Here is a 23,470-nt window from a genome sequence, read left to right on the forward strand (position 1 = left end):
ATTGCAGAAAGGGAGCTGGGCTGTTAAGAAGGTGCTAGCCTGGAGTCTATTGAGTGTTGTGTCATGGCTTATGTTGCTTGCTCTCCTGGCTATGGTGGCAATTCGACTCACAGTGGAACTCATTCTTTGGAGAGACCTGAGGACAGGAGCACTGCCTGACTGCCCTGAACATTTCTGCCTGGGACACTGTGTGAGGCTGTCAATACATACTGAGGAATTGCCTAGGAGGTCCCCTGTCTCATTTGTCTTGGCTGCTCTCATATGTGGCTGCACATCCTGCTGCAGCAGGATAAGATATTTCTGCCTAACTTCTGGGAGAACTTAGTTTTTCTAGGGGAAAAAAAAGAACTTCTACATATGTTACAATGTAATGATGTAGAGCCGTTGTGGGGCAATGAAATGATTCTGTTGTGTGGTGAACAGATTAGACACATCATCACTTGTGTTTTGTTGCTCCATTTTCCTTTGCCAGAGGTTACTTTATAATGTAAACTACCATAAAAACTGAAGACATGGAGGATTTCTGGAGGAAAGCTATAGTTAATTCACTGATTTTCCTGGGCTGTGGACACAACTGGGAAATAACATGGGGGGTGGTGGTACCTTGTAGTCACTGATGACATTTTTGCCAGCATGCTGCACAACCTCCCATGTATGATTGCCTCTCTCCACATGCCCTTGTGTCACTCCTGTCCTCTATGACTTCTTACACCAAAATGGATAATAATTTGCTGTCTAGATGTTTGTTTCTAAGGAACCCTTCTCTTAAAGTATTTGGTTTCCCCCAGTAAATGATAGATGCCCCATTGTTCCCAGAGACCATTTCAGTATCAAGTGGTTTAATTGGCTTTAATTCACTTTTTCCAAGGAAAAGGAAGAATTGAGATTTTCTGTGCTGCAGTTTAAACCTCCCAGCATTCACTGAAGAAAAACAGGTGGATGTTGGTGGCTTGTTAGGCCAGTGTCAGTCCCTTCTTTTTCTTTTAAAGAAAAGCAATGCAGAGAGGCAGAATCTGAGTGCTACCTGGCTATGCTAATTTCTGCCTAGAACATTGCTCTGATACAGTTTGCCTGGAAAGACTGTTGGGTTGATGAACACAACCAAGTAGCCCATCAGGGAATGTTACCATAGCAAATAAGCCATTTTGTTCATGCTTGAACCTCTCAGATCTCCACTCACAGCTCCCCTGTTGTAGTGCTCAAGCCTGGGTTCCTTGTTTTTGCCCTTGCACTACACAGCTGTTAGCCATTACTCTGCATTTTGTTTGTCTATCTTTTAGATGAAGGAATATTTTTTTTTGCTTGATTTAGTTTGATTGGGAGAAAGTAATTATGCAGAAACCACAATATCTCTGACCATAAGCAGACTGTACAGAATAAATATATCTAAGCAGAAATGGGTAAAACGTGGTTTTCTGCTACTTCTGTACAGGATGTGACATTTCTGGCATTAGGCCTACATTTCTGTGTGTATTTTTTCACCTAGGAAACCCTATTTCTTCCCACCCATCAAGTTTACTGAAACTTCAGCATTTGTGGCTGATGAACATTTTCATTTTTACGCCAAAAAGAAATTTCAACAGAAATATTTTCAGTAAAGATGTCAGAAATCCTTGTAGTTTACCATGTTCATTTTACCTGTACTGTTATATTACAAATTTTTATATGCTAAATGGGAGTGTATTTACTGTGTAACTGCTTTCCCCAAATTAAGTTTGTCTGTTACAAGTGAGGTGTGTGAAGTGCCCAATTCCTGCTTTCAGAGGAAAGCTGGGTATCTAAAGAAGTAGAATGTAGTGTTCTAAATCAGAGAAGAAATGTAGTCAAAAGCTGTGGACTTCTTGTAGTTGAAAAGCTAAAAAAATGTGGATTTTCAGAAATGCACTGTTATCACCCTTCAGTGCCTGAAAGCATGGTTTCCCTTTTGAGGGCGTTTTTAAAAGGCCTACCATGCTGTAAAACAGATTTTATTTGAAAATCCATCTTATCATAATATCCTAGAATGGTTTAGGGTGGAAGGGACGTTAAAGATCATCCACTTCCGCCCCCTACCATTTTCAGCTAAGGCCCAATGGCCTCTGGAGGTCTTTCTCAGAGTGGTGAGCTGGAGGCCAGTCCCCGTGTGACCAGTCCCAGGAAATGTGCTTGTGGATCTCAGGAGCATTGCTGTGATGGTGGGCATGGGGACAATGGGCCCAGTGGAACAGTATTGCTCCCAGAGAGTTGAGTATGAAAATTCACTCTAGCAATCCTGAGAGTACTAGCAGGAGCATGTAGAATTACGTCTTCTCTCTTCAGAAACTTGGGGGAGTTGTTAAATCTTCTCCTGATCAACAGCACGCTCCCTGCTCTTGTTCCTTCTGGCTGAAAGCATGACACCTTTGGCAGAGCCGAGCTGCACCTGAGAGGAGGGTTTCTGGCTCCCGTTGGTCCCTGGACCAGAGGCAGAGGAGCTACCAGTGGAGGGAGCCAAACTACATTGCTCTGTGCAACGTAGATTTGCTGCTGTTCTTGCACTTTCTGCTTCCTTTGTGGCAGGAGGAAGCCAGGTACAGAACACATCATCCTCATAAACCTCCTGCCTGATGGTCTCACTTTAGTTTCCCAGCTTGTAAACTGGTCTGAGAAGGGAGACGCTTTGCTTTCCATGATCGAAAGACATGGTGGAGCAGCTGTTCCCAGTAACAATAATGACACTATTGCTGAGACAAACATTTTCATGATGATGCATGGGAACACTAAATCCAAACCACATTGTTTAGCTAATGCATGCTTTCACTCCACTAAAGGGGAATGTCACATAACTGAAAGTAAATTGAAGAGATCAGAGTTTAGAAAATATGACAAAGTTGAAAACTTAAAGCTGTATTACACAGTAACATCCTTGAACAGAGAAATCATTGATCCAAAGTAGTGTGTGTATGCGTATCTTATGGCAGCTTATTAGGTATGCCATGCCTCCGGCCAGTGCAGTGAACAGAAACCCTTGTGAGTCAGGAATGCGTTCTGCCAAGCATTGCAGTAAAACCGAGTACAGCATATTGATATGGGTGTGGGAAAGGAGATACAGCATTGCAAACTATTACAGATATGTCAGGCTATAGGTGCTGGTTCTGGAAGTTTTCTTTAGTCTGCATTCTCAGTTGGGACTAATGAAACGCTATTCTCAAGGTGTGTGCATGCACATGTGTGCAAAGTCCATGCACACTTGTTTAATAAGGCAATACATTTATTACTCTTAGCAGGAGAGTAAGTATAGAATCATAGAATCATTAGGGTTGGAAAAGTCCATTAAGATCACTTAGTCCAACTGTAAGCCCATCCCCACCACCCACACTAACAACATCCTTCAGTGCCACATCTGTATGTTTCTTCAACACCTCCAGGACAATGACTCCAGTACTTCCCTAGGAAGCCTGTGCCACTGCCTCACCACTCTTTCTGAGAAGAAATTTTTCCTAATATCCAACCTGAATTACTTGCTTCCAGTAAACAATACAGTGCAGCAGCTTAGGGATAAATGGAACATTAAAGACAAAGTGGGACCTGAAACATTCAATGCAAAAATTTATTACTGAGGTTAGCGATATCTGCTTTAGTATGATGACAGAATTGTTGCTTGAACTTGTGAAATAACTGCTATAGAACTGAAAGCCTCTTGGTGAGCCGTTTCCTTCTGGCTCTGTTATGGAGAGGTTGCTAAGTTTAGATCTCAGGAATCCTAAGTTACCCAATCAAACACAGAAGTCTGCAAAGTTCGTGCAATATAAGAAGATAAAAATGAAGTTTTGTTTCATACTGCGAGATCACGGACAGCTGTCCCCCTGCCTCCTCCCTGTGCTCTTGCTCTAAATACTGCAGAATGGTGATTCTACTCTGATTAAAGCTAGAAACACTACCATCAGTGGTTCGAACACAGCAAAGAAATAAAAAAGGGGAGGGTAAAGCATTAGTAACCTGAATGCTCTTTTTAGGTTCAGGCTAGGGAGCTGACTGCAGTATCAAAGTGCTGGTGCAGTGGTTTTCATAGGAGAGGGTAGGGTCTGTCAGCATGTTTGTTTTTACTGCTTTTGAAAAGCCGATCCAATTCATTTCAATGAAGTAATGTACAGTGATCTTGTCTATTAAAATAAATAGAATCCAGCACTTTCAACAAAAGCCTTTGACGTTATGATCCTCCCATGTATTGTCAGGGTTCCTGGACGCGAGTAGCACAGATGGAGGAAGATTTATAGAGTCTGTGGCAGTGATTTTGTTTTGTATCTCAAGTGCGAAACCTTTCTTCCAAAGAGTGGCATTATACGATACTTTTAAAATTAGCAGGCCTGTTTTGCCCTGCCAGTAATTGTGCAGGTGCTGTAGGACTTTGTGACGGAGCCTCTTGGTGAGAAAGCTGGAGTGCTGCAGAGGCTGTGTGCTCACTCAGAGAGCCAAATTAAAAACGTATGCAGCCTCTCTGCAGCATGTGGGTGGCTTTTAGGCAAGTGCAGAGCGTTGTTGAATGTCAAAATCAAATATAGGCATGGGGAAAACTGTTGTGTGAATGGAAAGTCTGATCACATACTTGTCCTGTCATTTAAATGCGTGGTGGGTTCCTCTGGAACTGAAAATCTGCCTGGTAACAAGCCAACTTGTACAGAGATACAACTCTGAGCCTGTTTTCATAACTTTTTAGAATCTACTCTTTTTGAAGGTTTGAAAATAAGTTTATATTTGCAGTTTATTTACAGCAGCCTTTGCATTTTCATATAGAGGCCTGGGACTTACTGTCTGCTCAACTCACCGGGATGATGGTATCCATAAAACCAGACAGAAGGCAACTTAAGTAATAAGCATTAACCACAAAGCACAGCTCTGAGGTAGAAGAAATGCCTCTTATGTAGATCTGAAGACTGAGGCACAGAGATTAAATATTTATTCAGCATCATTTGAAAGGCAGTGGGGCATAGACAGGATTTGATCTTAGCTCTGGACAACCTCAATCTGGTGCTTGATAATGACCTTTTTATCAGCTCATAGGTTAAATGCCAAGAACTCATGCAAAGCTTTCTTGTTTTGAAGAACCAAACGCATGAATAAACAGTAATGTTTTAGGCTCCATAGCCTGAAACAACCCTGAGGTGTTTTTAGCATGTGAAAAATGAAGTCGTGGATTTTAAATCAGTTTCCTGTATAGATGGTCTAGTTCTTATCTACTGTCTTTCTTGTCACATGCAAGATACTTTTAAAAACTCTTTAGTAAAGGTACAGTGATAGTTGACGTTAGGAAAAATGTATTTAGCATACTAACATCTGTATTACCAAAAACATAAGAACAACAATTATTCTTAAGTAGAATGTATATTTTACAGTTCACATGAGAGTTTTCTCATGTGTGCTGTTGCAAGTGTTGCTCGTTCATGTGAGAACTTCTCTGGGAGCAGAGCAGCAATCAAGCCCTGCAAGACCTTCTGAGCACTCACTGCTGTGAAAGTTGGAGGTGCAAGATGCTACCAGTCAGGTATGAGGACGAGGAAAGAATATGAAAAGTTTTAGGGTGTCATACTCTGCCACATCAGTATGCAATTTATTGCTATTTGTTACTGTTCTATTGTCATCTTTTAATTTTAATCAATCAAAACTTCACAATAATGTAATTGGGTTTTTAAATATGTCTGGGAGAAGCTCTGAGAGAGACGTGCATTTTTTTATATATAGAAAAGAAATTTGTTCCATTCTGGTCAGAACGCATTAATTGTTGGTCCCCGCTAAGCTGGATATTCGCCAAAGAATAAAAGCTCAGGAATAAAAGCAAAGCAGTTACTTTTAGTGGATTAATGTAGGAGAAATAAGATATTTCAGGTTCTTTAATACCCCCTCCTCCCTCCGTCCCAACTGTGTAGCTGTTTTATCCATTCAATATGGGAGAGTCCTGCCTTGGATGCTTTTGGCAGTGACATCACCATTTAATCTTTCTTCTGTTCATTTGCAGCTACTTTGGAGCCGCAGTTCCTTTTTATGTCACTCCTCCAATATTTAGAATTTGTAGTTTCCTCAGATAACTGGCCATCTTGACAAGAAAAGAGTGACACAATCAGCTGTCAGATACTTTTCATTCCTGATTTCCATGCCAAATCTGACATGTGGATATTGGGATAATAATGTGTTATCTTAATTAGGTGTATTCCATAACGTGTCTTTTATAACAGACAGAGCAAATGAAACTACTGCAGTGCCTTGCCAGGGTATCTTTGAAATGAGATTCCCTACTTAAGGGTTTTCTTCCTTTTTAAATAAATAAAGAGTAAACGAACAATTGCAGACTCCAAATCTGAATCCTAGCACTTCCTGTTAAACCTCACAAAATAGTGCAAGAAACATGTTTGGTCTGCTTTCCAAGGCTTGATGATGTGATAGGAAGGATGTTGTATGTAACATCAAAGAACGGTGTTGTTATACCTCTGAAGCATGACTTCTGGAAGTCCAAGTGAAATAATGTATGTTCTTTTTTTTTTTTTTTTTTCTTTTGGACATGGCAGTTTTTAATAGGCTTGGATTCTTATCAGAAATGTTCCAACAATTTCCTTCATTGTGTTTGCATGTACTTTCTTTTTGACTAGCAAAATTTCTCTCACACTTCCCAAAGCCCTGTTAAGTGACTCCCTTCTGGGCTTAGTTAAGAGCATTGCTGAGCAAATTGTGAGCTGCCAAAACCAGCCAACAAACCACTGGTGATGAGCGAACATTTCTGTTCTTTAAGCCTGTGCTGAACATTGCTATTTTTTTAATTCCAGCCCATGATGTTCAAGTGGAAAATGGTGAAGTTTGGATTGTGGGCAGCTTGAGCAGTGTTTTGGACCTGAGTATACAGAGTCCTGGCAAAAGACTGGTGTGGGTCATAACTTTTGCATTTGAAGTCTATATACATATGTTAGGATGAAAGTGTTCCTGGCCCGGTGATCATTATAGAAATTGACTTTGTGGATCTGTACAGGATGATCTAGGACTGGAATGTAGATCTCAGGTTGGATATTAGAAAATATTTCTTCTCAGAAAAAATGGTGAGGTATTGGAACTGGCTGCTCAGGCTGGTGATTGAGTCACTGTCCCTGGAGCTGTTCAAAAGCTTTGTGGATATGGCATTGAAGGACATGGTTAGTGGGTGGCTTGGTGGTGGTGGGTTGATGATTGGACTAGGTGATATTAGAGGTCTTTTCCAAACTTCATGATTTCATGATTCTATGATCTGTGTGTTTATTTCTTACTGGAATTGATTAGAGACATACTTGTGAAAGATTATAAAATGTGAAGCTGTAGAGAGCCCTGAAGAAAAAAAGAGTGAAGCACCAACGGTATTTCATAGGGCATGACTGGGATAATTTCTTCTCTGTTGTGTATGTTGTATTTTCCTCCCTTTCTTCCTCCAAACGTAGTCTAAAAGGAATGGATCTTATCTGTTGCTGCATGTGTGCACTGTTCTTTGTAAGGTGTTCTCATCATTGTCCTCAAACCCATCCATTAATTGTCTACATGACAAACTGATTTTCTTCCGCAAGTTCTTTGTACGCTCAGGTCTTCCACTGTAAAAGGATCATAGAACTACATAATTGTTTGAGTTGGAAGGGACCTTTAAAGGTCATCTAGTCCAACTCCCCTGCAATGAACAGGGACACCTACAGCAAGAGGATATCTATATCCCAGACACAGTTATTCATAAATCCCATTGAGATCCTTGGATGAGATACCAAGGCCATGTCTACATTAAGAAAATACAGATTGCAAGAGTGGATCTTCAGGGTGGAACAGCCAACGGTTTCAAGAGGAAGGAGACTACTCTGTAATGCTAACCAAAACATGGCAGGTAGAAGCAATGGGGTGGTTTGCTTCAAAAGTGTCTTCCGAATATGAATACAAATGCAGAGATAGCCATACCCAAAGTATCTTGGATTTAATTTGGAGAAAAGATGGGCTATATTGAAGACCAGAAACATGTAATATGCTGTAATATGCTGGAAATCAGTTTAATCTTACATCTTCATGTGTGAGTGCTCATGGTAAGTTTTTGAACTCTAGAGCTTTGAGCCAGCTTCACCAGATGAAGGACAAAGAAGTACAGAGTAGTAAGGGGGAGACTGTTTGGAAAGAAAATAATAAAATGGTAAAGAGTCTGCTGGTCAGGGATTGTGGGGGACCTGCTTCTACAGATTCCTGTTTACTCAGTGTGGAACCTCTCCAGCTGGAAACATGAAGACATGCCAGACATAGCCACAGATGTGCTTGTTATGAAGGATTGCGTGGAGAAGGGCTTGAACCTAGTTCTTCCATATCCTATCCCTAGGGAGGGCCACTAACCACCAGCTTTTGGAGCTGGAAGGCAGGTCTACTTGGTGTAAGTCCTCTGCTGTTGAGTGCTAATCCCACCTTGAAGCAGACTTAATCTTTCCCAGGAGACATTATATTAAAAGCAGTAAATTCCTATAATAAGTTGGGGTTTCAGAAAATCAGTATTTTCTAATACAGAAATATTTATTTGAAAAATTCCCAGGTTATTTTTGGCGTTTCAGTCACAGAAGCCACTTTATGGCTCCCTTGCAATGCCCCAGTGAAGGTTGTGTGCTTGGTTTCCTCTGGGTCCCTCAAGCACAGCATTTAGCAGTGTATTGCATGTCTGCATTTCTGTAGTAGCTGCTAGCTGTAACTAAGGCGGAGGGCTAACATGATGTTAAGCATGTTGCAAACTAGAAGGCTTTGTGGTGGTCTCCAAGATGTTTGTTATCTAAATATATTCAAAAAGCTGGAAATGGGAAGTGCAGATGGAGCGTGTGTGTACACACAGTGGTGAAGCAAAGAAGCACTAGATATAAATGACATTTTAAATGTATTGCATGTCAAATCTTCTTACGTGTAGTATGGAACGGGAGAATTCTAAAAAAAAAGTTTTGAAATGATGTAATGATTGATAAAGATATCCTAAACTAAGGGACTTAGTCAGCAAGAATATTAAATGCCTTAATGAATTCTAGAGAGCAGTACTGTGAGAAAAGGTTTCACTGATGATTTAAAATGGGTCGTGAATTTCTTGCAGATCTCATTTTAATGTGGATGTTACTTAAGAAGGATGTGGGAAGGCACAACAGGCTATCTCCTTAAATGCAAATAGCTGTATTTGCATACTATTTATGTTGCTTTATTGGGTGCAAACTACTGACTGCATAAGCTCCTCCTGCCAAGCAGGCTGATCCAGGTCATGTGTAGGTAGGTGATGTCTTATAATTCAATTAGCCAAACATAAACCAGAAAACACCTGTGTGATGCTGTAATTGATGATGGAAGTTTAGGAAGGTGAAATAAGTGATCAGCCCACTAATACTCTATCCATTATATATCTGATGGATAGCAAAGCGTTGTGTGCTTGCTTTATAAAATTTGTCTCTCATAACGAATGCAGTCCCTTTGTTTCTTTTATGCTTTTTTTCTTTAAAAAAAAAAAAAAAAAAAATCTTTAGGTTAGAGCTGTACATGTTGCTGGAGAACGAGCACATCTTTGAACCAGAGACAAACAACGAATCTTTCTCCTTCTCACATCCTCTACCCTATGAGAAGGTAACATCTTTTCTGTCAGTTCTATCCTTGTTTAATCAGCGAATATATTGGGTGATTTAGAATGAGCTCAACATGAAAGAACATTAATTCATTTACCGTGGCTGAGAAGAAAGAAAGAAGTGGTCAGGTACAATTTAAATTAAAAGATGACTAGAGAGCTTCTAGGCACAGCTGTCATAAACCATAATGCCACTCAGAAGCTGAGAGTTGCACAAGAGTGCTGGCAAAGCACGTCCTTCCTCAAATAGGCTGTTCCAGGCCTTTCTTTCCCGACTTCTCTACAAACAGCAGATTATAATATTTAATTCTGTGTGGGGATAGAAGCTCTGTGAGTGATTACTATTTGTAAAAGTTTTCAAACTTGAAAAGCATATAGCATTTTTGCTATGATAGGTGACTAAAGGATTTTTAGGAATAGTAAACATTAAGTGTGGTAAAAGAAAATCGTGTTTTATCAAAACAAGACTGGTAATGGAGTTCAAGCAGTTTATACATGCACAACTGGGAAGTCATCATATATCACTGAGGATTGGTCTGCAAGTGGAAATTTTGCTGGCAAAACAACACTGAGAGTGAATAGGGCAATTATGCATGGGATGAGGTGTCAAAGAACAAATAGGAATTCCTATGGAAAAGGATGGAAGGTCAGTTGATGGCTGATGCCAGTTTTATTGCATTTTTTCTGCACTATTTCATAATGCAATTACCACTTAGTAACAGTGTGGAAAATCTCACCCTTAGGCCGGTGCAACTGACATTGTCTTAATAGAGACACAGTTAGTTACACTAAGAAAAAAAATCCTTTTTCTGAAGTACGGAGCATTTTATTTTGAGTGCTAGTTTAAGTTTGATTGACAGAAGAATTTAAAAAGGACAAGCTCTGCCAGAGTAGCTCTGCTAGAAAACTTTTTCCTAGAGACAAACTGGAAGGCTTTTGAACTGTGGGTTCTAATGTGCAGTGCAGAAAGAAAGAGAAATGGATTCTTGCCTGTTCCAGATAACAGTGGAGAAGCTGCCCAAGCCGTCGCGCCTGGCCATGCTGCTGAATCGCTACACTACAGATCCCCGGTATCAGCAACTCTTCATCAATCTGGTAAGGCTGAAGCCAACTCTAAAAACAAACATTTCCTCCATGAACAATGTGTTTGTTATATTTTCTCATTTGTTTATGATGGCTGTGTCAGCCGCACTGATTTACATAAACACTGCCAATCCTGGGACGTTACACTCTCAACAAAAGTAGCTGAGTACAAACAGCATTCCGAAGTTTTAATTCATATTGTATAAACATAACAGATGTTGATAAAATGAGCCAAAAAGAAAATACAACAAAGGAGACCATTTCAAGGGGGCTTTTGATTAAAATACATTCCAGATTGACAAAATGATACAATGTTAATGGAATAGATCATTTAAATGTCACTGTTTGGCTCTTATAGACCTATAAAGCAAATATAAAGCAATGCTTTCGAGTTTTTAGTCTCCATTATGCTGCACTGCCTATACATCAACTTATAAATAAAGCTGTATTTCTTCCCCCTTTCCTTTTTTTTTTAATCCCTGCTATGACATTACCACATTTGTTTCCTAAATACTGTACTAAAATACTGGGTCCAAAAGCAATAATGTGTTTGGTATACTGAGCAAGCCCTAAAATAAATACGTTATAAACAAAATAAATGTAGTTTCTGCCTCAGTGAATTTCAGCACTGAAACTGAAATGGCGGGCACAGTGAGAGATCTAGGTGAGAGAGAGCTTAGGCTCAGACGGGTTTTATTTGAAAAGGTAATATCAGCTCATGTTCAATGAAGATTAAGATCCATCTAGTCTAGATTCCTCATTTTTGAGATAGCTATCAAGAAAGAAATGCTCCTAAAACACATTATCTAGTTTTTGTAATAGATGGGGAAACTGAGGTGGAGAGAGAACACATGGCTTTCCAAAGTTCAAAAACATGTCATACACAGGAGTAGAAGCTGGCTCTGTTGGGACTGAATCCAGTGCTTGAGTTATTGGGCCAGACAACATTTTTTGCCATGGATAACCCATTCAGTTCAATGAAGTTGCTCATTGCTACCTAACTTTTTGTACCTTATGTGATCCCTGAAGCAGAAAGCTTAGCATCTCTTCCAAAAACTTGTTATTCCTCATGAAAGGTCTTTTTATGGAATCCACAGAAATATTCATTCTGAAATTTTTGGTCTTAATGATTTCCTGTGGCAGTGAATTCCACAGCAAAAATGTATGTGGCATAGAAGAAATGAAGCATTTCTACTTTTTTTTTTTTTTTTCTCCTTATGTCTTTGAATATTTTCCGAATAAATGAAAGGGTAAGAATGGACATGTCACCCTATACTATGCATTTACTTGTATTATTTTATCATCTTTTTGTTTCATTTTTCCACTGGGAAAGAATACACTGGGAGGCATAATATATCTTCCCTGACAGAAAGTGTCCAAGTCACAAGTAGGATGCTGTGTAATTACATGAAAAGTAAAAACTTAGTGAACATCTATATAAGCTCGGTTAACAATAAAATTAGTTTAGCTGCATTCCTATCAAGTTATAGACCTTGTTGCTTTCTGTGACCAGAATTCAGTATTTGCAGTCTTCTTCCCAGAGCCGTGTGATTGTTTTCTTTGTCCTCTTCTTCACAGTCTGTGTTTCTTCGTGAATTGACTTTTATAAGCATTTACTGAAAAATATTACAGGATATAAGAAATGGTAGTGTAATGAAATAGCAACTATAAAACATCTAAGACTTAAGAAATATTGGGGTCATTGGCTATTTCAAAGTAAAAACTCAGACCACGTCAGTTTGGAAAGTTCTAGTCATAAAAGCTCATGTACAGTAAACCTGATGGTTTAGCAAAAAAAAAAAAAAAGTGCTTTTTACTGTGGTATCTCCTGACATTCTGACTATAATTGGGGATGGGAAACATGAGAGAAAAGCAAACATCCCTCAGGTTTAGGACCTCTTCTCCCACCCTGGCCTCTGCTTGCAGCCCCCATGGCAGGGATGTGCTCACATTTTTGTGTTCTCCCCGTGTCTCCCCTCTTTGTCTTACAGGAGCCATACATAAACAAATCGGCCATGTCAGTCCAAGCCCATTTCTCACTGCAACGCACGTATATCATCTTTCGCACCCTGGGACTGCGCCACCTCACTGTGGTCGACTTGCAGAATCGAGTGGTTGGTGTGATCACCAGGAAGGACCTGATGCCTCTCCCCTTGGAGGAGAGGCTCAGACTCCAGCTGTCTGCACACAGCCCTGATGGGGGGAGTAGCCTCTGGATTTAAGGCAGTGGATAGTGGATTTAAAGCTATGGATGCATTCTCGGGATTTGTCGCTTCTTTCTGAGCTCATGCTTCTTCAAGAAAAAATAATCAGAGCTTTTCCACTTGATCCCTTCTGGAAAAGAGATGCTTAAAAGCTGTTGTAAACTAGACATGTGGGGCTGTAGCCTAGAGCTACGTCTCTACAGCTGTTTGGCGATTGCAAAATTCATTGACTTAAATGCTTGCGAGGCAGAATAGGAATTCATGTGTTTATGAAAGATGCATATAAAATCAGATCTGTAGGATGGATATTAAGGACTCTTTCTTCACACCGTGTCTGTGCCTCCCAATGAAAAAATGTCATGACCCCTAGCAGCAAAGTTATGCTGGCAAAACCTTTGAGCTAGGACTAAATTTCCAACCACTGAACATCTGCTTCCAAACCAGTGTTTTTATGTTGAACCATGTAAGTTTAATTGAAAGGAAATACTGCCTTGAGAGAAGCAGCCCATTGAAAGAAACAGGGGATTGGGCTTTCATATTGGCCTATGTGTTACTGCAATCCAAAGGGCGAATTGAAAGTGAATGAGAAATCTGACATGCCTTTCTATTGCTTAAAGTTCTTCAATTTCTTGACTGCTAGAATAGGCTCTCTTTCTCTCTTTTATCCTGATAAGAGAACATTTTTAGTTCAGGTCATGTGTAGGGAGGTATGTAACAAATTCTCATAATGGGGATGTAGCATGATAAATTGTCAGAGCAGTTTTTGATAGCAGCATATTTAGAAACTAGAAAAAAAAGTAAATAATTCGTCATGATTTTGTAGTCATGCAATGTTTGAAAGTTTGGAAAGGATTGATTGTTAATAAATTAATGTGAACAATTTTTTGGACGAAGACACTGTTAGATCTCCTTCTATGACTTCATAATTGATGTTTAATTTTATTCTGTTAAATAACATAGGGATTCACACAGCTTTGAATATCAAAACCTAATATGCACAAAGGAATTCACCACTATTAATGCTGTTATAATGAATATCAAGAAAAACCAGTAATAATTTACTGTTTCTAAAAAGTTGCCAAATTCCTGAAAATGAATTTCTGGTATTTGAATCACGCAGCTTTGAGTTTCTTATGAATCAAAGATTTGTTGGATTTTCTCCTATTTTCCCTGCTGGATCTTGTCTTAATTAACAATAATGTTGCTTTTGTAGCACCACAGAGAATGCACAGCTCTTTAAAACTGAAATGTCCAAGTCAATGCAAACAGCTGGCAGACCAAAAAGGTATGTAGGTACATGAGAGAAGCTCTTTAAATGGTCAGTTAAAATATGGTCATGTACAAGACGAGAAATGCCTTCTCAGTCATCCATCAAAGAGGCACAGAGCTGGATGTGTATTCAGATCATGTTACAGTTCGTAATGTTTTGTTCATTAGCATTTCAGTAAGGTTGCTGTCATTGTCAGCCTATGCCTCACCTACCCAAAGAATGCAAAAAAAAATCTTGAAGGAATTAGGCCTGATTTGTCCAGAGTTTTACTGGCTGATGGTGCTAGCAGAATAGGAGATCTAATCCATAAAGAGATTAAGGGATTTCCCTTGAACACAGCGAGAATCAACTTTTCTTGTGATAATCAAATCTGAATAACCTCGTTGTGAATTTGTGGTTTTGTTTAAAAACTGTTGATTTCCTTTTCATTATCTCCTGCATATACAAAGCACACAGAGGCATGGGTAATGTAATTGCTTTTTGCTGACAGTATCTGTGGCTAAATGTCTCAGTGCAATCTGTAGTCAGAGTGTACTGTGCTGGAGACAGCTGGGAAATCAGTAACTCATTACCTGACTTTGAACAGGTCACTTAAATGCTTGGCAAATCATTTTCTGTGCCTTTAAAATTGGAACGATAGCATGGACCCACCACAGCTCCTGTGAAAAGCATGTGTGCCAAATATTATATGAATATAAACTATTTATAATAATGCTTTGTGCAAGCCAATTATAAAAGACGTTGTGAGAATCCCTCTGTCCTGTGTCAACAAGTATGATTTCTAATGAAAAGTTCACACAATTTACATGGAACATCTTGTAACTATATTGTGAAGTAGGGGGAAGAAGACACACTACATTCTGCCATTATCTAGTTATTTAATCTAGCTATTTAACACACATTTAATATATGTGTGTTCATGAAGACAGGTGAAACAGAATTCCTCCCCCAGGACTTCCTGAAACAAGAGGCTCCTTCAATGTTCTTGACTACAGAGACAAATCCATCTCATCATGAACCATAATAGTGTAATACATATAGAAACATGAAAATAGATGAAATCTGTAGGAAAATTTTCATCAATATATGTTTCCCATGATGCACATATAAAATAAGTCTCCAAGGAATGGCAGCAACAAGTAGACACATCAGCTGACTGCTTGGCACAAGATATTTCTGTTTTTCTTGTCTGCTAATAGTGAGTGGTAAATTTTCTGCTATTCCATCAGTTGACCTGAAATAAGGACTGGATATTTAAAACAAAAATACTAGTTTTATGAAAAATACAAATCATTTCTCACAATTTCTGAACACAAGTCTCTGTGATAGAGTTTTAAACAAAATCCAAGTCACAAGGATTACATATTTTCAGTTTGTGCTATGCATCTACCCCTCTTTCATCTCACTCTCTGTGATGGTGTTTTTCCTAATATTTCTTACTCTCTTAAGCTTAAATTTAGCTTAAAAAACAGGCAGACTAAAATTTAGATCTGGGTTTGAATTACAGTGTTGCAAGTTTCCCACTGTTCAATTAAAACATTGCTGTGAACGAGCATAAACTATCCTGAGGGTTTTTTGTGGCATGCAAACTTAACATATTGTTTTTCAGATATCCTGTGGAGTGCACATCTTTATGTATGGTATGTACCATTCCTGGTATTTTTTTTTTTAGTTGTGTGATAATTACATACATTGGAATTAACTGCTGTGCATTTTTAAATTGCACAGTTTATCATGCTGTAGAACCCTCTAATGTTTCTTGATTTGCCACTTATTCTTGCTTACATTTTTAAATTTGATTTTTGTCCTTCCTTAATTGCATTTATTTGCCGACCATGGATGAAGGAGTCTAAAGGAAGGAAAACAGATGAAATTCTTAGTACATACTTTATATAAAAATATGACTGTAAGGACTCAGAAACCAACATTGCTAAAAGGTACCTGTAATAGGATATGGACTCTTACCTCAAGGCTGAGATAGCCTTGTGCCAAAAAACTAACAGGAATGGAAATGTAACCAACTGTACTCTGAGCAGTGCCTGGAAAATCACAGATGAGGAAATGCTGCAGAATGTTCCTGTAGTCTCCGCTGGCTCTTCACATAGCTTCAGTTAACAGGGCTGTCAGTATACCTCTGGTGATCATGAAATCATTTAATGAAATGAAATGTAACCAGCTCTCAAACAATGTAGTGGTTAATTAAGTGTGACCATCAAGTCATGGGAATCATAGCAGTATACAAGGGAATGCTTGTTCATTCCTGAAAGGCCTAGGCAAGAGGAAATACATGATCGGCACAGTTATCTAGATGTCTAACACAGTGTGGCATGGGAACGCTGGCATCAAGGTTCAAACACTTGGAGGAGTTACTGCTGCTTACTTGAGGTTTTGAAAGAACCAGAATATTTGTGATTGTTAACAGATAGCTAGTATGCTTGTGAGAGGCCAAAACACTGGAATGGCTGAGTGACTTGCAGTAACTCATGAATCTGGCTAATCTTGCTTATCTGGGATCACAGATTCTGTGCAAAGCCTCCACATTCAGTCACTCAGACATTCCTTACTCCTGAGAAACTGTGGGAAATTACCAGGTTCTGCTATTTTATTTTGAAGGAGATAGACAAGAGTTCATATTTTTTTGTGCAGCTTATATTTGCAAAGAGCTCTGTAGATAACAAGTCCCAGAGTTTCTGCTGTGGTCGTGTTATAACCACCCCTCTTGGGTATGGTGGAGATGAGATGTGGATATGAAGTAGACTACTGAGGACAGTAAAGTCAATCTGCAGCAAATCTGAAAGGTGAACTTTGAACTCCTGATGTCTTTTCGTCTCAGCCCAAATCTCTTACTTGTGAAGCAGATCAAGGGAAGGCATGACAGCTCCACCCAAGTTGTATGCTGTGCGGCTAGACCTTTCCCATTTTGCCTGCCTTGACACACAAGAGAGAAGTGTGTCTGCTTGTGTGATGGCTGTCCTTGGTTTATAGAACACATTACATAGGGATGGCTAAAGGGCACCTATTTGGGAGGCACTGTATAGACCTGTAAGCACTCTCAGAGAGCAGCCAGGAAGCTTCCCTGAGCTACAGCAGGTCAGCAGAGGGACCACTGCTGAGTCTGCACTGCAAGTCTGCACTGCAAGTGCATGAGGTGTGGGTTTTCTGTGAAAGCATGAGATGGAAAGCAATAATGCACAAGACTCAAGAGGTCTGGTATTTACATGATGTATTCTTGTATGCAATTAAGGAACCTAATCATTCTTTGACTAACACTTGTAATTTAGAAGGTAAGAAGATAGCATAAGCACTGGATGAAGATATATTTCCATTTAGGAAAATAGAAAGGCAAACAAATTATTTGTATTGGGAACTTCATTACCTTGCAACCACATGCCTGCCATCTGAATACACTTTTTCAATCCTTGTGGGGATAAGCAATCCCTTGTGGGGATGGTACTGGTTTTGATGAAAGCTATGGATTGAGAATAGGGAACAGAGATAAAACAAACAGAAAAGATGTAAAATACAGGTACCTTGCTGAATCAAGCACCTAAGCTAGCTGTATCTTAGAGGACATACAAATATGAAGCAGTAATATATTGTCCAAAAAGCCAACATCACTTAACATAAACAAAAATATGATGACATTTGTTTAAGCCAACAGGACTGATTGGATCTCTGTCAAAGATCTTTCTTGCTTCTTGTCTTTAAAGTGAAGAACATCTAAAACCAGTAGATTTTTGAATTGAGAAAGCTGTTTTTTTATAGAATCAAAGAATAATTTATGTTGGAAGACATCAGACCCGAGGAGGTTGTCTTGTCCAACTCCACACTCAAAAGAGGTCTGACTGAATCAGGTCATACCCTCTCAAGGTCTAGATATTTCCTAAGATAGAGATCTCACACCTTCTACGTCAGTATTTGACCACTTCCATGTTATTTTTTTTCCTTGTTATGTAATTTGAATTTCCCATGTTTCTGCTCATGTCTGTTGACTGTCACTGTGCCTCTACAAGAACATTCTGCCTCCATCTTTGTACCCTGAGGTCAGGTAGCTGCTGCAGACAGGTGTCCTCTGAACCTTCTGTTCTTCAAACTGAGCAGACTCAGCTCTCTCAGCTTAACTCACAACTGTGCTCCAGCCCTCAGTCAGTTTGCAGCCTGCTGCTGAACTTGCTCTGCATGTCTGTTTTTTCTGTACTGTAGAATCTTCCTATCACCCCCAAATCGATTTGTACAGGTGCCATATTAATCTTCTCTGTCTCATTTCAATTTTAGTATATATGCTGTCAAAGAGTGCATGAACTTCTTTATGACATAAAGTAGAACAATTATTTTTTTAAAGAAAAGAATCATAAAATCATAGTATCGTAGAATGATTTGTGTTGGAAGGACATCTAAGATCATCTAATTCTAACCCCCTGCTATAGGCAGGGTCACCTCCCAATAGATCAGGTTGCTCAAAGCCCCATCCAGCCTGGCCTTGAATGCTTCCAGGGAGGGGGAATTCACAACCTCTTTGAGCAACCTGTTCCAGTGTCTCACCATTTTCACAGTAAAAAATTTCTTCTAATATCTATTCTAATCTACCCTCTCCTGGTTTATAACCATTTCCCCTTGAAACGTTGAGACAACAGAAAATAAGGTTTTTAAACACTCTTCTGCCTTAACCTGCTTTGGCAGGGGGGTTGGACTCGATGATCTCTGGAGGTCCCTTCCAACCCCTACAATTCTGTGATTCTGTGATTCTGTGATTCTCTGTTACACAATGTTTCCTTATGTTCTGGTCCTTCAGCCCACAAATTTCAGTGTCTCCCTGCACTGTGTATCCTCAATAGCCTTCTAGCATCCTGGGAAAAATGCTTATACTGCTGTGGGCATTTGGTTCTGAATGTGCTCCCTGCCTCCCAGAGCTCTCCTCTCTCCACTTGTGCCGCAGGCCCCTTGTGCCTTTCTCCACTCTCTGTCTGACCTGCTTTGCACTCCAGAAGCTTTTTCCCCGAAAAGTTGCTCAATTGCTGTTGGAAAAGCACAATTTCCTCCTCCTTCCAGAAGATGTCCCTGATTGGGTGCAGCAGCATTGTTCTCTGCTGTCTCTTGAAAGGAACATAATGGTTATTAGCACAGAGTAACTACAAATGAAGAAATTGAAATTGTACGCTCAACATGCTAACAGACACATCCACAATATTGTTTTCAAGAGTTATTCATTAGGGCTTGGCCATGATTTTGGAAACTGCTCAGGGTGGTTTTATAACAGTCAAAAGATGTAAGGTGCTGTGTGTGGGACTCTGGGGTTTGGACATCTTTTGCCACAGCTCTTTACATTTATCAGTGAGAGCATTCAGTTCTTTTGACAGTTGGGACTTGGGTGGGCTCATGGTAGCTGGATTCTGTAACAAGAGGTTGGCAGGACACAGAATGATAAACTCACTTGTCAACAGCCTCTCTAGTTTTCTCAGGAGGACAGAGAGAGGATTTTTTTTGTTTTGTTTGTTTTTTTTACCTCTGCATCCTTTTTATCATGTAGTCCTTGGTAATTTCTCTGGTGTGGATTAATTGATTTTGTATTTGTTTTATAATTGATAATGCCTGCCCAACATGGAACCCTTCTCAGCCACGGATGCTCATTTTGTATCTATTACTCCCTGTTTCCCTCAGCCAGAAGGGAAATTGTATGTTGGTGGCAATGGAGATGGAAGACCAAAGAAAGTAAAGAAGATATTCACAGTAAAGGATGAAAATTGAGTTTGTGCAGCAACTGAGATGGAAAATAAAGCTGTAAGCACCTCTAGGGAGATCTCCAGGGGAGGCCTGAGCAATGAGAGCTGGAAGAAGAACTTAGGGAGCATCTCCAGAGGAAGCAGACTTGTAGCTGCATCTACATCTGGTAAGGCAGTTTCCCTGAGAAACAAATCACCGGCAGAAATGGTTCAAAGTGTCTCAGTGATGCAGGCTTGTATTTGTGACCTTGAAGATGAAGACAGTCACTTGTGTTGTCTTTCATGTAGCACTGTCCTAAAGCACTGCTGACTACTTTGACTGACTTGAGCTGTATTAAGCCTGCTGTGTGCCTGCCTTGGAGCGCTCTCATGATGAGCTCTGCGTTCCTGGGTCCTCACGTATCCATACAAGGGCTTGGTCAAAAGGCTCAATAGGGCTATTTCGGCTTCTGCACCTCTGTTTCCTTCTTATGAAACCAAATTATGGTGTTGGGTTGGTATTCACTAAATTTTCCCATTGCATGAAGTCGGGATTATATTAACATGTGCATGAAGCAGGGAGCTAAAACCACTCCTGGATGCTGCAGCCAGGTGTCTACCAGTCCATAGATCATTTGTGGCTGATTTCTCTTTGACAACATCAGCATTTGCTATTTATCCCTCATACAATATCTACTGATCTCCTATGATTATATACTATATTATATATCTTGTTCTTGCCTCGCTTATCCTGTCACAAAGTTGCTTTCCAGACTTGTACCATGCTTTAAGTGCTTCTGTTTTTACTTTGAAGACAGGGGGCTCAATTCCTACTGCCTTGAATTGCAGATGTGTTCAGAACACTGCCTCTTGTGCCCATTTGCTGGCTAATTGCTGTTTCAATGCAAATGTGCCCAGGCCCAGGCCACGCAGGCTCAGAATAAACCTCCTTAAGGCTACCCAAAGCAATTTGGTAAAATTTCACCTAAGTGAAATTAAACAATTTCATTAGTTTTGTACACTTCAGTGATCTTAAATAGAGCTGTGTGAAAGGTCTCTGCAGAAATAAACATAGCAGATCAGGGGCTATGTGCAGCTTTCCCTCGTGATTTATATATTTTAAGATTAGATCCAGCATTTTGAGAAATGGCGTTTGAAGTCGTTAATTAGGTTTGCCTCAGCAAACTGAAACAGACAGAGCTAATTGCTGAAGATTGCAGCTAAAAGATTTGACCTCTCACCGTGAAATGTCTTGTTTAGGTCTGCTCTTCTGGTTTTGGTGTGAGGTTTTTTTTTTTTTTTTTTTTTTTTTTTGGAGGAGACAGATAAAGCATGCATAGTATCACTAAGCTAGTGAGGAATCATTTTTATTTTAAACCTCTTGGGAGTAACTTCCGTATCTCAAATCTACTGTTGTTAATGGGAGGTGTTTTATTTAATATTTGTGCATATATTCTACTTGCATTTTTTATAGAAACAGCGCTGTCAGGTAAGTTTTTAACTTTTGAAGAACAAGACCTAATAGGAAGCCTTTTCATGGAATCACAGCATCTATAAGTACAAAATAACTTAATCAACTCTCACAATACATGTAATTCCTGGCAAATCTGATTCATTTTATGAATAATTTAACTTGGGACCTTAGTGAGAAAAATATTCGTATGAACAGTATGAGCAACACATTTCCAGACAAAAGCAGGGAGGAGGAGACAGAGTCTGGGGGGGGCTGTGACTTCATCACACTTCACCCGATAAGAGGGTTCATTCTGGGAGCTGGTAACTGGATGAAGACTTGAAAGATCAGGCTGCAGGAAGCGGTGCTGGTGAGTCAAGACATGGCAGCCTTCCCTCCGAGTCATCCTTGAACCACTGCCCTGATGTGCTCATAGTGGGAATTGGATTAGGAGAGATGCTCTTCCTTCAGATGAGATTTCAAACTTGGGTCGTGACCACTTGATGTCATTAAGAGTTACGTGCCATTTCTTCTTGAGAACATGGATTTAAAAGCTGCATTTGGTCTGGTTTCCAGTTTGGGAGGCTGTATTTTGCAATCACACCTTTCTGCAGCTCTGAGTGGCAACACTCCTCCTGACCCTGCGCCCCATCCCAGTGTTGCAGGCCATGACACACGTCCACCCTGCTTCCATTTGGGAGCCACTGCACGGCAGTCAGTCCTGACAGCTCTTCCACGGCTGTTAAATAACTGTAATTTCCTGTTAGAAGTACTGCCTTACTCCCACTGTTCTCTATAACACTGATCAGTTTAGCAGAGAAGAAAAGAGAAATCTGTGTCGGCTGGATAGCCTTAGGGACACTTGTGTGGCACCAAGGGACACGGTTAGTGGGCATGGCGGTGATGGGCTGCTGGTTGGACGAGATGATCTCAGTGGTCTCTCCCCGGCCGGGCGAAGGGTGCGGGCCACGCGCGCTCCCTCGGACTCGCCGCCCGCCCGGCTGCCTCCCGCGGAGCCGCCCCAGTCTTCCGGCCCGGCAGCGCCGGCCGCCTCCCGGCGCCTCTGCCCCGTCCCCCGCCGCGGCGCCAGGCGGTCCCCGCCCGCGGGCGGCGGTGCCGGCAGCGGCCGCTAGATGCCGCCCTGCCCAACGCCTTGGCTGTCTGGCGGCTGCCGGGAGGCGGGTGGCGGCGGCTCGGCGGGCCCGTGGCGGACCCCCTCGGCCGCCAGAGCGCCGGTGGCGTCTGCGAGACCCGGCGTCGCGAGTGGCGGCTGAAGGGGTTGGCGTTCCTCGCGGTGTTTTTTGGAATGAAGTTTATTCAGTATCTAAAGAGGTGCTATAAGAAAAAAGGGAACAGGCTCTTCGGCAGGGTGTCAGGAAGGGGAAATGGTTTCAAAACTAGAAGAGGGGAGATTTAGATGGGATATAAGGAAGAAGTTTTTATAGTCGGAGCGGTGAGGCAGTGACACAGCTTGCCCAGAGAGGTGGTGGATGCCCCGTCCCTGGCGTAGCTGTAGGTGTTCGTGTTCACTGCGGAGGAGTTGGACTAGAGGGCCTTTGGAGGTGAGGATCAGGTGTGGGCAGCGAACTGGCTGTGCTGGAGCTGGAGGCTGGCTGCTGTACAGCACTGCTGGAGGGGTGGATGGCCCCAGGCTGAGCTGAAATAGGGCCATAGGTAGGGCTGTGAGGTGGCCCCAGGTGAGGCTGGACAAGGCCAGTGAGGAGTGTTAAAGCACTTGAGGTTCTGACATTGGAAGAAATTCTTCAGGAAGAAGGAGCTAAAACTTAAGGATAAACTTACATTAGTAAAATCTTTCCTCAGAGGGTGGTTCTTGAATGAGCAGTCTTCAAGGGAAACAGACAGCAACAACCCTCAAATGGATTAGAGCAAATAGTTTGGATGTTGCATTTCAGTAGCAATTGATTTGTTGCCCTTTTGAACCCTGCATGTTTCCTTTTTCCTTTGTACATTATTATCCTTACAACAGACGCATGGTTTTTGAGAGCAAAATCATCTGAAGAACACAGCCCCATGCTGTAGCTGTTTGGCTGCGTATACTCATTGGAGAAGAAGTCAATAGCAGTCAGCCCATGCTTCCAGACTGGCTCTCAAGGAGCCCAGGGTCACTGAGATTAGGGATTATTTGCATTTGAAAGCTACTTCTCAAGGTACAGTTCAGTG

At 40.8% G+C, this 23,470-nt stretch overlaps 1 protein-coding gene across 1 annotated transcript in view; it reads left to right on the forward strand.

Annotated features, from left to right (window-relative positions):
• Positions 1-15,679, forward strand: part of LOC128091434 (chloride channel protein D-like) — a 76,700-nt gene extending 61,021 nt beyond the window's left edge. The window contains exons 14-16 of the mRNA XM_052704567.1: positions 9,486-9,582; positions 10,580-10,675; positions 12,655-15,679. Of these exons, the coding sequence (XP_052560527.1) occupies positions 9,486-9,582; positions 10,580-10,675; positions 12,655-12,885 (424 nt within the window). The 3' untranslated portion in view covers positions 12,886-15,679. The remainder of the gene's footprint in view (positions 1-9,485; positions 9,583-10,579; positions 10,676-12,654) is intronic.
• The last annotated feature ends 7,791 nt before the right edge of the window (positions 15,680-23,470 follow it).

Source organism: Tympanuchus pallidicinctus, unplaced genomic scaffold, assembly GCF_026119805.1.
Source record: "Tympanuchus pallidicinctus isolate F22 unplaced genomic scaffold, pur_lepc_1.0 scaffold5, whole genome shotgun sequence".
NCBI lineage: Eukaryota > Metazoa > Chordata > Aves > Galliformes > Phasianidae > Tympanuchus > Tympanuchus pallidicinctus.